The sequence below is a fragment of the Primulina huaijiensis genome, chromosome 7, assembly GCF_012295235.1.
Source record: "Primulina huaijiensis isolate GDHJ02 chromosome 7, ASM1229523v2, whole genome shotgun sequence".
Taxonomy (NCBI): Eukaryota; Viridiplantae; Streptophyta; class Magnoliopsida; order Lamiales; family Gesneriaceae; genus Primulina; species Primulina huaijiensis.
The window spans coordinates 5,792,227-5,810,500 of record NC_133312.1 but is presented as its reverse complement, the minus strand read 5'-3'; the positions used below and the strand labels follow the sequence as shown (position 1 = coordinate 5,810,500).

The following is an 18,274-nucleotide window of genomic DNA, read 5'->3' as shown; positions in this document are numbered from 1 at the left end:
AACATACCTGATGTACAAGATGAACAGTGGGTGCCAAGAAAACTATCAATTTTTTGTCACCAATATTACTATTCAACGATTCTCCAATCTCCTTGATCAATATTACCGACATCATGATTTTTCCAACCCCAGTTTCCAAAAAACAATAGTATTTCTCTTCATTGCCTCGGTAACAACCTTCATTTGATAACTTATGTGCATGCACACAAACATACCAAATTCAGAACCAAGAATTTCAACAACTAAATGAACATTAAAAAAACAAACTTGATTTCATATAAAGAAAAGCAACATTTGTAGAAACCTCAGAAACAATCAAGTTAAGAGTATCAAGAATTCAAGAAACGATAAAAAAGGGGGGGAACCCCATACAATTTCAAGGGAAAAGGATAAAACAAGGCATGCACTCCGTTCGTTCGAGGGAAGCGTGAAGCGTCTATATCCATGGGTTCATTTTCAGGTAGAGTACTCATTGCTTCAGAACTTCTCTTTAATGGGTTTTTCTTCGTTCCCTCAGCAGATTCCAGTGTTATCTGGTTCTTCAAAACACTACGCAACAATCATACGTTAGGGGTGCCTAACACACACAAGAATAGTGTGTGCAGAGAAACTGAAAAGAGCTTTACATATGAAGTGATCGAGTATAACGAATCATTTGAATTTTTCTGAGCCAAAAAAACAAGAAACATAAAAAATTCGTTCAACGGGGGGAAGACTAACCAGGACGACTTGAGTTTCACGAATTAAAGAGACACTTCAGGACAACTTTTTTGTTCCTCGGCAGATATACAAGATTGTATTAACATTCAAGGCCATCCTCCCCTTTCAATCGGTGCATTTAGTGTGTGTTTTTTTCATTTCATAAAAATAGTTATTTCTTTCTTTCTTTTTTTAGTGACTTGTGGTACTTTTAATTGAATCTCAAACTCAAAATCTTTTTAAAATTTAAAATTTAATGTCAGATACAATGGATTGTTCGAAAGAACAATTATTTTTTTAAAAAAAAAATAAGGAAACACAATGTCTCCTTTGGCCATAATTTTCACAAAAAAATTTAAAATCATGTGTTTTAAACTGAATATGAAATAGTTTAATTTTTCTTATTATTAGAGATTAACTTTCATATCTTTTGTGTATTATTTATGAATTTACCAAAATATATATATCTTTATAAATTTTTGAAAATGTTGCACATTGTAAGAATAAATTTCCAGTTTGCTAAAGAACCCTTTGATGAATGAATTAGAAAATACATGCATATGGTCAATCTGAAGGCCCAAAGATTCATGGTCTTTTTGGACCTAAATGAATGGGTTGAATTTTGAAAGAGGCAAGTAAAGCATTGAGATGTCAAAAAGCCCATCAAAATGATCAAATAACGGGCAAATTCAGTACCCTGTGAAAATTTAAAAACAAAAACAAAATACTCTCGGCCCAAATTACACTTGTACAAGATCTTCCTAATTTTTGTCAATAGTAAGAATTTTAATATTCAATTAAAATATTAAAAATATAGACAGTAAGTTTATATATTTTTATATGTCATACAACATGTGAATATAATGTAAGAACTAAAAAATAGTTGCGATGGAAAAACAGTACCATTTTTTTATAATTAATTTAAAAATAATTTTTTAAAAAAATTTCACATATACAATAATCCGTGCTTCATAAGCACGGATTCTAACTCCACGTGAGCATTATCTGTGCTTACGAAGCATGGACAATGCTCCACGTGGAGTATTGTTCATGCTTCGTAAGCACGGACGCTCTTACGTGGCCGCTACATCCTTGCTTACAAATCACGGATGCTCAATAATATATTGTTTTTCCGTACTTTATTTTGTATTTTTCCCACAATAATTTACTGAATCTTCACGTGATCCCTGAATTTCCTTCAATAATTGAATCTTCACGTGATTTCTGAAATTTCGATGAATGAGTTATAAATTTCATTCGGTAATTTCTTTCTATATAATGTTGTGAACTTCGATGAATGAGTTATAATATTTCTCTTTCATTCCGCATAAATTTTCTCTCAAATTTCATCGGCAAAATGTCTAACATCGATGTACTCTTATATTTTGGTGGTCATCTAGTTATCGATAATGGATCGATTGAATATAGTATTCCATTTGTTAGACCGGTACATGTATTAAGATCTATTAATTTGTTGGATTTGATTGAAGTTGTGCATAAAATGTTAGGAATCGATCCAAGTAATTTTTCTCTGAAGTTGTCAACCAAATATTTATTCATGGAGAGATCATCTTGGAATGAAATTCAAGTCAATCTCGTTGATGATGATGCTTTACAATTTATAATGCAATGTGGAAATATGCATATGTTGCATTTATACGTGGAAGCAAATTCAATTGAGCATCATGTTGGATTTGATTATCCTGAATCTTACGTTCCACATGCATCCGATTCAGGGTTCAATAACCAACCCGGTACTTCTACATATGGTGGTTTCCAGGATCTAGAATTTTATGTTCCACAGGTTACTGAAGACTCGGTAATATAAATTTCGATGATATAAGTGGGTCTTGGGATCAATATATCAATGTCTCGTCGGAACAAAATCCTACTCCATATTGGCCGAATCCAACATTAGATACGAGTGATCGTTGTCTGGATCTGGCCACTAATGATGATATTTGTAGAAGTGATTCTGAACCCGATATGTCATATAGCGAGTCTGAAGAAGAAGAAGTGAATGATGATGATGAAGTGAATACATTTTCAAATCCTGATGAAGGGACATCATTTCGACAACCACCTCGTGACACTTTACAGAGGCAGACCGTACCATTTCTTTCAAACACTTCTAAGATGCCATCATTTTTCAATAAATTTTTTGGGGAAGAGCCTCCTGATTCTGTCGATGTACCTTCTAAAATGCAAACAAGCTATTACAATCCGGAGAGAGGTGAATTATGCGTTAATATATTATTTAAAGATAAGAATGATCTTATTGCATCTGTGTAGGATTATTCCGTTAGAGTTGTCAGGCGTGAGTACCGTGTCGTAGATAGCACACGCAGTTTGTGGAAATTACTTTGCAGAAATCATTCTTCTACGGTCATTTGTCGATGGGGACTACGCGCTTCTTTGAAGGCTAAAACTGGTTATTGGAAATTAACAAAATATGGCGGGCCTCACACATGTATATCTACCTCTGTTGGTATAGACCATAAGAACTTGAACAGTGATATGGTGGCACATACGCTATTGAGAGTTGTTCGTTGTGATCCTTCGTATGAGATTAAGTATATAATTGAAAATGTGAAAGATAAATATGGATATCAAATCTCGTATACGAAGGCATGTCGAAGTTTGAAAAGTGCTATGGAAATTGCTTATGGTACATGGGATAGCTCAGTTCAATTACTTCCAAAATATATGTGTGTTTTGTCCAAATATAATCCGAGAACAGCTGTGGAGTGGAAGAATCTCAAAGCCAACACTGAAATGATTAAGACACTGAACTATGTTTTCTAGGCATTCAGGCCGTGTATTGATGGGTTTCGACGTTGTCGAAAAATAATTAGTGTCGATGGTACACATTTGTATACCAAATACAAGCACAAAATGTTGATCGCTGTCACTCTGGATGCTAACAATCAGGTTCTACTGCTAGCATTTGCTATTTTGGATGAATAAACATCATATTCTTGGAAATGGTTCTTGGAGAATCTAGGACGACATGTTGTTTGTGGTGAAAATGGTGTGTGCCTAATTTCTGATAGGCATAAGAGAATTGTGCGAGCAACTGAAGATCTACCATATTTTCAACCTCCTTATGGTGTGCATCGTTTTTGTTTGAGACATATGTGTTCAAACTTTAATGCTAAATTCAAAGACGTGCATTTGAAAGATTTATGATGGGGGCATCCACACAAAATCACATTTGTAAGTTTGAAGCAACAATGGAGGCAATCAAGCAAAAAAACATTTTGGCGCACAGATATATGGCTGGAATTGCGAAAGAAAAATGGAGTTTGGCTCATTACGATGGTTGGCGTCGTGGGGTGATGACAACCAATAGGTCGGAGTGTTAAAATAGTGTGTTGAAGGGTGCTCGTAGACTTCCTATATCTACCATAGTACACTTGACACTTCTGAGGTGCGTACAATATTTTATTGAACGTGTGGCAATAGGTGGTCGTATGGTTCAGGAAATCAGCTGTGTTCAGATTATGCATGTCGGAAGTATGAGAAATGGACGAGAAAATCTAGTGAACATCGTGTTGTCAAATATGATGTACGTGAGCAAACTGCTTCGGTTGCAACTGTAGGAAGACCAAGTCGTGGCCAACATATGTAGGTGGTCAAGTTATCAACGAGCGATTGTTCATGTGGTAAATTGACGATTTTTGGCATCCCATGTTCCCATGCTATTTACACCGCTAAGTGGCACTCGTTAGATCCCACGACACTTGTGCATCCATGGTATAACATATATGAATACTTAGCAACGTACGAGGGTAGATTTCAACCTCTTGCAGATGAGCGATACTGGGATCCTCCAATGTTCGAGTTGCACCACAACCCGGTTAGACGTGAAAGAAGAAGAGTTGGTAGAGACAGAACAACTCGATTGAGAAATAAGATGGACAGACCGGTAGTTAGAGAGAGACAACAACGATGATGCTACTGAAAATTCAAGAATTATCGGCCTTCAGCTACCGCGAGCGCGGTGACGATTCTACTGCGGGTGCGGTAATGGTTCTGGAAAATGATCGCGGGTGCACTGAAAAATAGACCGCTGGTGCGCTTCGCCTACTAGAAATTTTTAGTTTTCAGTCAGCAGACACCGCGAGTGCGATCCACCTGCTATCAACCCAGCGCGGGTGCGGTAACGTTTTCACCGCAGTTGCAGTATGGCTACGAGAAATTTTTAATTTTCTGTCTTCAACTACTGTGGGTGCGATAGATTTCCAGCGCGAGTGCACTCTTTGAAATTGTTTTCTCCTCTAATTTTTAGTCATGAAAAACACAATTGGGAGTCATAAGATTTGGGGAGATACAAGAACACACTAAACCAAAAATACACAACAAAAAATAATAATACAAGAATAAAAGAAAAACCGAAAACGAAATACAATTAAGAAACAAAAATTTGGGTTGCCTCCCAATAAGCGCTTGGATTAACGTCGTCAGCCCGACTGCCACCAGTCAAAATCAAGATGATCCGCCCAAAAGAATGTTGCCAACATGACACACACCAGCGTCTTGATGAATTAGAGCACATGATGAGGAGACAGTGACGGATGACACGCAAGCACATGGATTACGTGCATGATTTTAATCGTGTGCTTGCGCAGCGCTTCCCTGCGACTAGCGCCTCCGACGATCCATTTCCACCCCCGCCAGACTTTTCACACGGACCCATCGAGGACGATGTTGAGTCTGATGAGGATGAGGAGGTTGAGCTGTCAGGCGAGGACAACGATTCCTGATGCTCGCTGAAACGAAGAACGACGAATCTGCAGACAGAGACGCCACTTCTAATTTGTCATCTTATCTTTCGCTTTTGTAATTTCTTGTGTTGCGATGTCTAAATGTTCGAACATGTTTTGTCTTCGTTTAAATTTCGTTATGAACTAATTGTTTTTTTTTTTTTTTTATTCGAATATATGATAACTACAGTTCAAACTCGAATACCTCTTTTGATGTCAAACAAAACATATTGTACTTTATCTCAATCTATCAAAACAACTTGTACAACTAATACATTTTAAACGATTCAACAATGCAAATGGTACAACAATACAAATGATATAGTTACAATCATGTAGAAGAATCATCATCAAAATTACAATGATACAAATGGCTCCCTGTTCCACAATCGGGTGGATTGCGTCTTCTCATCCCTCTACGCAATCCAACATCTTCAGGATTTTTCTCATTTGAGTAACCTGGAAAAGTGATAGGTGAAATAACATCCCTCTGTGGTCGCATATCATGCACAAGATGTTGATGACCAGCATTAAGAAGATTTGTGAAACTTTGTATGTTCGACCAAGATGGAGTTTGATAATCCTGCTGACCAAACGAACGCAAGTCACCAATCCCTGAATCACTGAAAAAACCAGGTTGAGTAGTAGAGGGTCCTGCAGTATTCAATTGAGTTGGCGGAATATTAGTGAGAAACCCACTTGGTTGCCTAACCAAGTCACTTCCTCACCCGAATGATGATTGATGCGAAAAAGGAGAAGGCGTACTGAAATTTTATTGGACATTAAATTGCCCTGCAAAAGTATTGTACAGATATGTTTGAAAACCAACGACATTAACTGTAGGTGATATGGTGCGAACAATTATTCGATTATACCATTGAAAGTAGTCTTCATCAGTTTGCATCGATCGCCCGTGTCGTACCCATTTAGCAACATATCACAACCTACTATTACACAACTCAATTGAATTTTTATGATAATCTTCCCAATTTTTGTTTCGATAGCCTATTCTCGTGATATTATGCAGATCATCGTTGTCGACGATAGACCCTGAAATTGATTGTCATCTTCTGAATTGTCGCATCACCTGATTAGGACGATGCATCTCCACGGTGTCAAAGAAAATAAAGGGACAAACAGATCGCCATATTTTGTTGTCGTATGAATCAATAATCGTCTTGACATCTATGTCATTCTTCTTGTAAACGATCTAATTAAACTGTAACAAATATAAATATTAAAATTTAACATTCATTTATTCATAAAAAACTTTAATATTCATTTAATCAAAATAAAATCTTAAACATTCAATAATAGTACCTCATTATTATTCATACGATCTAGAGAATCCCTTATAATTCTTACAGCATGTGTCGGCGAATGCATGTAACTAAATCCAATTTTTCACCTACAATTTAACAAATACAATTACATATCAAAATATTATAAAATATATACATGATATTACCACAATAAATTTTAAATATTTATCGTACACCATATGGAGAAACTGGAATAATAGCATATGGATCAATGGGAGGTACAACTAATGTTAACCCATCTCTGTCGGGTTAACACATTTAATCCTGCTTCATGCTCATATCTGCTTATAATAATAAAAATAGTTAAACACAAATAACAAGAAAATTGTGTTAAATAATCACATTACATTATTTATACATGCAGGATATATAAAGGTCCAACCATTGTAGTCTTCTCTATATGTGTTGCGTTACACAATTCACGGTATATAAATACTAAAACTGCACTACCCCAACTATAAGACTTTACGTTCTCAATATCTCATAGCAGTTGCAAAAAAAATGAGTCTAGCAGACCCTCTTTCATAGTCAGGGAACAATATTCCTCCAATAATCATTAACGCAACACAATAGGTATATTTCACAACATCTACTTCTGAACTATCATCATGAACAAGGTTAGACATGCAATGGTCGTGTAGTGCATTCATAGACAAATGACCACCTTTCAAATGTTTTGAAGATAATACAAATCCCAACAAATCCAAACATATGTGTTGTCATTCCTCAACTGTATGTGACACATCTATTCCAGTGACTGCTTGAACATCAATTGTTAGACCCCAAATAATTGAAACATCTTGTAACGTGACAATTGCTTCATCACATGTAAAATGAAATGCGTGTGTCTCACGCCGCCAACATTCAACAAGAGCAGTAATCAAATAATTATCAAAAACTTGTGAGCCACATTCTAAAACTCGATAAAAACTCATATCATTCAAGTATGTAAGTACACGATTGTGTATGTAATTATCAGTGTATAACTTCCAAATCAAATTGTCTGACCTCTTCACTTTGACTATATCATCAACGGTTACGGAAAAAATTGTAGATGACATATGTGTCGCTTGTAAATAGAGGACACTGGGATCTTCTGGACCTCGATTATCTGCCATTCTGAAACAAGTTTTCGATCTTCTAAATTGGTAAGAAACGAGCTTGACGGTTCTCGAGTGAGGAAGGGAAAAATTTGAAAGATAATGAGAGAAATGATAATGTGTGAAAGAATAAGGGAAGGAGGAAGAAGGAGATGAGAGGGAAAGAGATAAGGTGGGGGTGGAGAGGGATACTCTACGTGAAGCGTCCGTGCTTCGTAAGCATGGATAATGCTCAGGTGGAGTTAGAATCTGTGTTTACGAAGATTACAGTATATGTGAATTTTTTTAAAATTATTTTTGAAAACAAAAATTTATTTTTAAATTAATTATAAAAAAAACCCCTCTCCATTCATTTATATTTGCATTTTTTTATCTCCTTTAATAATGCAAGCAAGAGAGCGAAAGGTATCTTGGATGATATGGTATGATGAGCTCTTATCAAGAAGTATGAGTTCAATCTCTCTCTACTTCTGTCGTCTCAGCTTTGAGTCCGTCACATAAGGCTTGTCTAGTTTGTTTATTTTGTCACCGTAGTTTGCTGGTTACTGCGTTGACCCTTTGGGTTTATCCACAACACACAAAAGATAGTGGATACATGTTCTCATAGTTAAAAAATAAAAAGTGTTTGTTTCAAAGGAGATTTTTTTGTTGTTAGACTTTATATTTTTTCCCTGAAATTATCTCTATTAGATTTATCATTTTTTTTGTATGATACTGCATTTATTATAGATGATGCAAATCGACATCAAAAGGTGAAATAACTAATATAATTTGGATTAATATTCATTTCTTTAATTATGTTTGGTATCAATGTATTATATTGATACTAATTAATTATATAATAACAGGCATTACACATTGGTAAACGCTCATTATTTCCTATAAAGCTAAGCTTATGATAATACCGACTCCAATATTCATGTATCCACGTTCTGGAGTACTCTAACATGCAGATCCAAATCCAAATCGTTCCGAGTATATTGATCAATCAGAAATCCACTTGACCAAAAGAGAAGAAGATGATACGAATAATCTCGCAGAGAAATTCACAAGCAGAACAATTTATGATCCAATCTTCTCCACCATCCTCGAACCATTTCCATGGCTGCAAACGCTATCTTCCAGGCTAAACCCCACCTTCATCCTCGGGGTAGTCCTGGTCTACGGCCTGATCAACCAGGGATTTCCATGGTCATTATTCAAAGTGGTGTCGGATTACTACTCGAAAGGAGTCCAGAAGGTACAACCATCGGAGGTACAGCTCTTAATAGGCTTATACTACATTCCATGAGTGATGAAGCTTATCTGAGGTCTGCTGACAGATGTCCGTATTTCATCGTGTCCGTTGTCGCCGGAGCATTTTGTCCTATGACGATTGCCGCTGGCAACGGTGGCATTGGCTTTGGGTTGCTTGATGGGGATATCCGGAGGTGTGGCCAGGGCAGATGTGGTGATGGATGCGTGCATAGAAAGAAATAGCATCGAGATAAGGTCTCTTGTGTCGGCAAAATGGGGCCAGTCAAGAAAGGCAGTAAAGCGTGTTGCATTATTTGTCAAATTTGGATGAAGTAAAATACAATTGATATTTGCCTTCTCACGTTCACAAGCCAGGGGAGATCTATAAATAGAGCTCTCCTCCATCAGTTTAGATCATCTCATTCTCAAGTCTCTTCTTGAGTTTTCTTATTCCTCCTATTAGTTCTATAATATTTGTGAGATATTTGTTCTCATGTATTAAGAGAGTGTGTGTTCTCTTTGAAAATACAGTGATTGAGTTGTACACTACAAAATATTATAGTGGAATTCTTTTCATCTTGCCTGTGATTTTTACCCTAATAATTTTTAGGGGTTTTCCACGTAAATCTTGGTGTCCAGTTTATTCTTTGTTTTCATATATTATCATCTCAAATTCCGCACGTGGGACTAACAAGTGGTATCAGAATCTTGGTTTAAAATTTCTTAAAATTCTGAGTATGCTCTGTGGTTGCAGCCTAGACTGATCTTCCACATCAAAAAAGATTTTTTTGAGATTTTTTTAAAGGCGGGATTATTTTTTCCAGTCTACTAAAATTGTTGTAGACATAAAGACGGGCAGGTACGGATAGAAAAGTTCAATGGAAGCAATTTTATGCTGTGGAAAATAAAGATACAAGCAGTTTTAAGAAAGGACAATTGCTTGGCGGCTATTGGAGATAGACCGGTGGAGATTACGGATGATGGAAAGTGGAATGAGATAAATGATAATGCTATTGCCAATTTACACTTGGCTATAGCAGACGAAGTATTGTCAAATATCTCTGAGATAAAAACAGCAAAAGTTATCTGGGATACTTTGACAAAGATGTACGAAGTCAAGCCGTTACACAACATGATTTTCCTAAAGAGAAGGTTTTATACTCTTTGGATGACGGAATCCTCATCGATGACCGACCATATCAACACACTAAATATTCTATTTGCCCAACTCACTTCCATGGGGCATAAAATAGGGGAAAATAAACGTGCAGAGCTTCTACTTCAAAGTCTACCAGATTCATATGATCAACTTATCATCAACATAACCAACAATATTCGTATGGGCTTTCTAAAATTCGACGATGTCTTAACTGCAGTTCTCGGAGAAGAAAGTCGGCGCAAGAATAAGGAAGATAGGTTGGTAACATCGAAGAAAGCAGAAGCTTTACCGATGATAAGAGGAAGATTTATAGACTGTGACTCCAGTGGGAGTCAAAGACGATGTAGATCAAAGTCGAGAAGTAAGAAGAAAAATATTTACTGCTTTAAATGTGGCGGTAAAAGGCACTTCAAGAAAGAGTGTACGAGTATCGATAAAAGTTCTCAAGGAAATGTGGCAAGTAATTCAGGCAGTGGTGAAATATTATTCAGCGAAGCAGCAACAGTTACAGAAGGTAGGCACAAATTTTGTGACACATGGATTATGGATTCAGGAGCGACGTGGCACATGAAATCTCGGAGAGCATGGTTTGATCATTATGAACCAGTCTCAGGAGGATCTGTATTCATTGGAAATGATCGTGTCTTGAAAATCGCTGGGGTTGGTACTATCAAAATTAAAATGTTTCATGGAATCATTCGCACCATACAGGCATAGACAGCTCGGGCATATGTAAGAACGGTGGTTGAAAATTCTCTCAGAATGGAAGCTGCTGCCAGGATTTACAAAAGTGTCACTACCCTTTTGTGAGCATTGTGTTACCTATAAACAACACAGATTAAAGTTTGGCACTTCTACTGCCAAAAGCAAAAGCATATTGGAGCTGATTCATTCGGATGTTTGGCAAGCACCAGTTGTATCTCTAGGAGGAGCAAGATACTTTGTCTCGTTCATTGATGATTCACTAAGAGATGTTGGGTGTATCCAATCAAGAAGAAATCATATGTTTTCCAGATCTTCAAAGATTTCAATGTACGAGTTGAACTTGATTCAGAAAAGAAAATCAAGTGTTTGAGGACTAAAAATGGAGAAGAATATACCAGTGACCGATTTCATGCATATTGTCAACATGAGAGCATCAAAAGACAGTTTACGACTGCTTACACACCTCAACAAAATGGAGTGGCGGAGCAGATGAACAGAACCTTGTTGGACAGAACAAGAGCTATGTTGAAGACTGCGGGTCTAGACAAATCATTTTGGGCAGAAGCAGTCAAAACCGCTGGTTATATTATCAATCGTTCTCCTTCAGTGGCGATTGATCTGAAGACTCCGATGGAGATGTGGACCTAGAAGCCGACAGATTATTCTCATTTACATACATTTGCAAGTCCTGTGTACGTTATGTACAATGAGCAAGAAAGATCGAAGTTGGATTCAAAATCCAGAAAATGTATCTTCTTGGGTTATGCTGATTGAGTTAAGGGGTTTCGTTTGTGGGATCCTACTGTTCACAAGCTTGTCATCAGCAGAGATGTTATCTTCGAGGAAGATAAAGTAAAGGGAGACAAAGACACACTGAATTCAGAAACTACTATATTTCAGGTTGAAAATAAGAGACGAAGGTCAAATTTCTTGTGAAGCAGTACCAGAGCACGAAGAACAAGAACATGTTGAGTCTGAGGTTTCCAATGTGAGGCAGTCAACTCGAGACAGAAGACCACCAGGTTGACTTTCAGATTACGTCACTGAAAGCAATATTGCATATTGTCTATTATCATATGATGGTGACCCATCGAGTTTCCACGAGGCTACTCAAAGCTCGAATGTATCCTTGTGGATGATAGCAATGCAAGAAGAGTTACAGGCATTAGAAAAGAATAAAACTTGGGATCTTGTTACACTACCACGAGGAAGGAAAGTCATTGGAAATAGATGGGTCTATAAGATCAAGCGTGATGGTAATATTTAAGTGGAGTGGTATCGTGCTAGATTGGTGGTAAAAGAGTATGCTCAGAAAGAAGACATTGACTTCAATGAAATATTTTCACATGTGGTTCGGCTTACAACAGTCAGAGTAGTGTTGGCATTGTGTGTGGTGTTTGACCTATATCTAGAACAGCTAGATGTAAAAACGGTGTTTTTTCATGGAAATCTTGAAGAAGAAATCTATATGCTCCAGCCATAAGGTTTTGCGGAAAAAGACAAAGAGAACTTGGTTTACAGGTTGAACAAATCTCTGTACGTTCTCAACAGGCGCCGAGGTGTTGCTACAAGAGATTTGATTCCAATATCATGAGCCTTTGATATAACAGACTGAGTGCAGACCCTTGTAAGTATTTCAAGAGGCCTGGTGATGATTATATCATTTTGCTGTTGTATGTGGAAGACATGTTGGTAGCAGGCCCCAACAAAGATAAGATCCAAGGATTGAAGGTACAGTTGGCTAGGAAATTTGATATGAAAGACTTAGGACCAGCAAACAAGATTCTAGGGATGCAAGTTCATCGAGACAGAAGTAACAGAAAGATTTGGCTTTCCCAGAAAAGTTATTTGAATAAAATCTTGCAACGCTTCAACATGCAAGATAGCAAGCTAATATCGACCCCTCTTCCTGTTAACTTCAAGTTATCCTCCAAGATATGCCCTAGCAGTGAAGCAGAGAGGACGGAGATGTCTCGAGTACCATATGTATCAGCAGTGAGAAGTTTGATGTTCGCCGTGATCTGTACAAGACCGGACATTGCTCAAGCAGTGGGAGCAGTTAGTCGGTATATGGCGAATCCCGGACGAGAGCATTGGAGTACAGTTAAGAGGATCCTTAGATACATTAAGAGTACCTCAAATGCTGCATTATGTTATGGAATATTAGATTTTACACTCAGAGGCTATGTCGATTCAGATTATGTAGGTGATCCTGATAAGAGGAAATCTACTACTGGTTATGTGTTTATACTTGCAAGGGGAGCAGTAAGTTGGGTTTCAAAAATGCAAACAGTCGTGGCGTTATCTACGATGGAGGCAGAATACATGGCAACTACTCAAGCTTGCAAGGAGGCAATATGAATTAAAATGTTATTGGAAGAGATCGGGCACAAACAAGAGAATGTTTCTTTATTTTGTGATAGTCAGAGTGTCTTGCACATTGCAAGGAATACGGCTTTTCATTCCAAGACGAAACACATTGGAGTCCAATTTAACTTTGTGCGTGAAGTAGTAGAAGAAGTAAGTGTAGATATGCAGAAGATCCATACAAAAGATAACATAACTGATTTTCTGACCAAACCAGTGAACACTGATAAGCTTGAATAGTGTAGATCTTCAAGTGACCTAGCGAACACGTAATCAGCAGGGAATTACAAGATTGAAACGATGTGTGGAGATGTGTTTGGTTCTCAATCAAATTTCCAAGTGAGAGAAATGTCGGCAAAATGGGCCAGTCAAGAAAGGCAGCAAAACGTGTTGCATTATTTGTCAAATTTGGATGAAGGCAAATACAATTGATATTTGCCTTCTCACGTTCACTAGCCAGGGGAGCTCTATAAATAGATCTCTCCTCCATCAGTTGAGATCTTCCCATTCTCAAGCCTCCTCTTGAGTTTTCTTATTCATCTTATTAGTTCTATAATATATTGTGAGGTGTTTGTTCTACTGTATTAAGAGAGTGTGTGTTCTCTTTAAAAACACAGTGAGTGAGTTGTACACCACAAAATATTATAGTGGAATTCTTTTCATCTTACCCGTGGTTTTTACCCTAATAATTTTTTAGGGGTTTTCTACGTAAATCTCGGTATCCAGTTTATTCTTTATTTTCATATATTATTACCTCAAATTGCCGTACGTGGGACCAACATCTTGCTGCTGATATGCAGAGTCTTTGTGGGTTCTGCTCGTCTGCTGGAGCTCTCTTGAGGTGTTCAACCAGTGGGTTTTTTGCTCATCGCAATGGACCTCAGGTCAGAATAAAGGTTAAAAAGAAGTAGAAATTAGAAGTTAAAAAGGAAAAGGGACTGTGAATTTCACATTTGCCGATGTATTTTGGCCTGCTGAAACTGAGGATGCAAATGGTGGAGAATTTTGTTGATTGCAACATTTTTTTCTCTCCTAATTGTGATTGTTATATTTTAAGAGAAATTACAATAGTCAGTTTAGAAGATAAAAGAAACCATAACCATTAACCATCGTTGTAATTCCATTGATTGTACCTTTAATAAAATTTGATTTGAAGGATACACGCTTGATCAGTTATTTCCATTTTTGAGGTTGGATGGATAGACTTCCATCCTTCGAAATAAAAATGGAATAATTTAATGCATGGATGAGTTTGTACATTATGTTTGTATCTATACTACTATGTAAGTTGCTTGAAATAACTACTTTTCAACAAAAGAGTTGGCATTTGGATTATAACTAATACAAGATATCTGCTCTATTTCACATACACGTTACCTGTGTGACTAAAGGAAGATGTTTCGTATGCATGCTTATTTTACATTTTCTGAAAAATTATGTGGGAATGTGAGTTTTGATTGAATAGTATGGTAGACTGAACATGGTGCGGCATCGATACTGAGCAAACTTGTCAATAGTCAGATTCACAAGTCATTGCAACCCCGGGATAAAATAAGCACACATTTTCCTCCGATCCCAATTGTTTATGCTACTGCAGAAGTGGTAGCACTATACAAAAATTGAAAAAACAACACATAAAGCTATAGATAATGCTCCTGCCACGCAAACTAAGCATTCTTGAGATTGGTTTTTGGTTATCGGAAGCATAAATTGTTTTAACACAATAACAAGTTGGACATCTTTCAACCAAAATGATCGATTAATACTTGTCAATCGCCCTCTTTCTAAGGCCATCCACTAAATCCATCGAAATTCAATCATGTCCGAAATCAAAGTTAGTAAAGCCGAATACCTCCACCAGAATACTCCACTTCCTGCCAATCAAAATAAACCCATTTAGTTATTTCGGCATAGCAATATAACAATAACAAATCCCACTAGTAAAAGATTAAGTACTAGAGGTAGCAGTAGATCTGTAATGTGAAACTTTTAATTTGTTCTGGAAAATTTACTCTGCTGTTCGATTTTCAAGAGCAAAATTATTTTCAAGAGCAAAATTATAAACTTATACGAGTTATGATCGTTGAACCTGAGCAGGAGGCATGGATGAAACCCAATCTGATACATGGGTAGGAAGAAGACCCAAACTATTGAGCTGCAAACAGAAAGATGTTTTTTTTTATATATTTTAGAAATGTATTGCGATGCAATGTGAAAATACATTGCTTTCAGTAAGGGTCATAGAACAAACCTTCCAGATGCCCAGTAATAAGCCTACCAAATTAAGCGCTATGAATACTAATTTAGGCAAAATCAGGTCCACTTTATTGTCCTTGTAAGGCTCAAAAGCTACAAATCCAAAAATGGCAGTTAGCACAAAGGTTAATTAATTAATAAAATCATATAGTAGTGGAAACTTCTTTAGGTAACACAATCAGGATTCAAGCTGAATCAGACTTCACTCTGATAATCAAAATAAAAAAAGAAATAGCAATTGATTGTGAAACCTTAGTGAGGTTTAAGAACATGTGAACTTTTACATAAAGGCAGTACATAGACAAAAAGGTTGACATGCTAAAACTCTGAGATACAATAAGAACTACCATGGTACACACAGATTGAAGCAGAAAAGATCATAATGACCATAAAAGAGCAAAAAATATATTCAATGCCTCATCTATATGCTTAAAACTTGCACAATAAGCCGAGAATCAAAAGGCACTTCGATAAAATAAGCGCACATCAAGTAGTGATTAAAAACCAGAGCAACATCTCAACAAAATATCTACAAGGAACCATTTACAGCTCAAAAACTGACAATTGAAAACATCACAAACGGCTTCATCAAATACACAAGCACAAACAGCAAGGGGAAAAGTGTGAATCGATGAAGAGTATGGATTTAGAATAATTTCACCTTTCCCAACCCCTCGGAGTGCATTGATGGGCTGGATAAGAGCTGAAAATGTTATACCGATGCTAAATAGATGAACCGTGCTTCCAGCCATCCACATCATGAAAGCCATCATGAGCAAGTTCTTGATCGGTGCTTGTGCAACCTCCCATGCTTTCTGTTCACGTCAACCAGATAACAGTTACTTGTTAACATTAAACAATAAAAAAAAATTCAGAGGTCAGCCCGAATTGCCAAAAATATTGAACAATACACAATTATCTTGCTTAATAACATCAACCACAGAAGTATGGCAAGAAGAAATATGTTGGTTCGGAGACCGGATTCAAATATATAAATTCTCATAATTTTTATGTAAACGTAGATACCACAATTAACCTAGAATCCAATTAATATGGAGCAAAATACGAACCTGAGCTTTCCAGTTAGCTTCAGCGTCCTTCTTCTGCTTACTCACTGCCGCCGAATCATCCTACCCAACACAGCAAGAGATCCAAGTAAACAAAAAAGTAAAAATCTACAGAAACCAAATCCTCTGAATCGAGACACACCTGTTCCTGAGATGCGCGATTGAACCCCAAAGGATCAGGAATATCGCGCGATGAATTGGATGCAGAATTGTCCGTGAACTCAACGGCCCATCTGCGACCCGATCCCATTACAGCTTTGCCTTTGTCCATTGCCACACGATTGGTGAAAATATGAAGAAAATCAAGAATCTCACACACTCAGCGCGTGAAAATGGGGATGGGTAAGGCGCCGGCTGCAGGATATAAGATAATAATATTAATTTTTATTTCTCTCTAATTGGGGGAGCTTCGACTACTAGGTTAATGGCCCTGAATTNGATTAAATGCGTATTTATGATATTCGATAAGCAATATCTATTTTATGTATAATCTATCTCATATCAAATATGACACTTTTCCAAAAAAATATTATGAGTAAATCTCACGTGAAATGGTCTTTATATATGTAAGACGGATCGAATCGATCCATACCTACATTGAAAAGCGATATTTTTGACAAAAAAAAAAATTTAATATTTTTCATGTGTCGGATCAGGTTGAAAATATATATCACAAAATTGAAATAGAAATAGCTTTTTAATATAACTCGACGAGTAGTTATCGAAACTTGAAACATGTTTAATTTTTTGGTAAACCTAGTAGTGGCACCAACTCAAGAGACCGTGGCCATGATTTCTCAATTATCATTTAGAATCCCTTTATCTTTATTTAATATTAATTCCCTATGCATAATTATCAAAACATGATATATTTTTATTTTATAATTAATAATTTTTTCTTATATTTTAAATTAGAAGTTATATAATAATCTAAAAATTTAAAAATATAGATAAACTAAATAAATACTTCTTAAAAAATTTAAAAACAAAATGGATAACATATTTTAGAAGTCACAGATAAATTGATAAGGTATCGTTTTATAATCATTTTTATTATATATCATTTACTTATCTTATCACACGAATCAAACGATTTCTTTCGATATTGTTTACGAAAATCAAATAATATGATTTGATTTGTGATCAAATATAATAATAAAAGTCAGTCTTGCCACTCAATCGATATGAAATGACTTTCAATCTGGTTTTTCTGCTGTTTGTTCATGATAAATTATGAGCAAATCTTGTCCTCGATCGTCCTTCAATTACCCATGGTCACCTCTTTGATTCCATTTTAGTCACCCTTCAAACTATACAGTATTATTAGTGATTAACCAAACAACATGCTTTAGTCCCCTTTCATAATATACCTTTCAATTATCATTCAGTCGCCTCTGATTTTCAATTCACCACTCAATTAGTTTTTCTTAATTTTCAACGTTTAACCGAAGAGATTAGAACCGATGCTCGAGTTTGCTTAATTGTAAGTGAATTTAGATTTTTACATTTTGATACTCACATGTAAGACACATCCACAAACTCTCAAATATTATGCAAATAATTACATAATAAAAAGTTAAAAATCTAACAAATTATT

The 18,274-nt window shown here is 36.3% G+C and overlaps 1 protein-coding gene across 1 annotated transcript; it reads right to left on the bottom strand.

The window, feature by feature from the left end:
- Positions 1-14,901: 14,901 nt before the first annotated feature.
- On the bottom strand, positions 14,902-17,085 carry LOC140981286 (uncharacterized). Its single transcript, XM_073447648.1, has 6 exons — positions 16,820-17,085; positions 16,681-16,740; positions 16,272-16,425; positions 15,606-15,703; positions 15,444-15,509; positions 14,902-15,228 (listed from the first exon to the last, which is right to left on the bottom strand). Exons 1-6 carry the CDS (start codon positions 16,946-16,948, stop codon positions 15,190-15,192), a joined length of 546 nt encoding a protein of 181 aa, XP_073303749.1. The 5' UTR covers positions 16,949-17,085; the 3' UTR covers positions 14,902-15,189.
- Between the last annotated feature and the right edge of the window lie 1,189 nt (positions 17,086-18,274).

Coding starts and splice junctions, on each gene's coding strand:
- LOC140981286 (XM_073447648.1), bottom strand. CDS start 16,948: ATGGACAAAGGCAAAGCTGTAATGGGATCGGGTCGCAGATGGGCCGTT. Junction 16,741..16,819: donor ATCGCGCATCTCAGGAACAG/GTGTGTCTCGAT, acceptor TGTGTTGGGTAG/GATGATTCGGCGGCAGTGAG. Junction 15,704..16,271: donor ACTCCGAGGGGTTGGGAAAG/GTGAAATTATTC, acceptor TTGGATTTGTAG/CTTTTGAGCCTTACAAGGAC.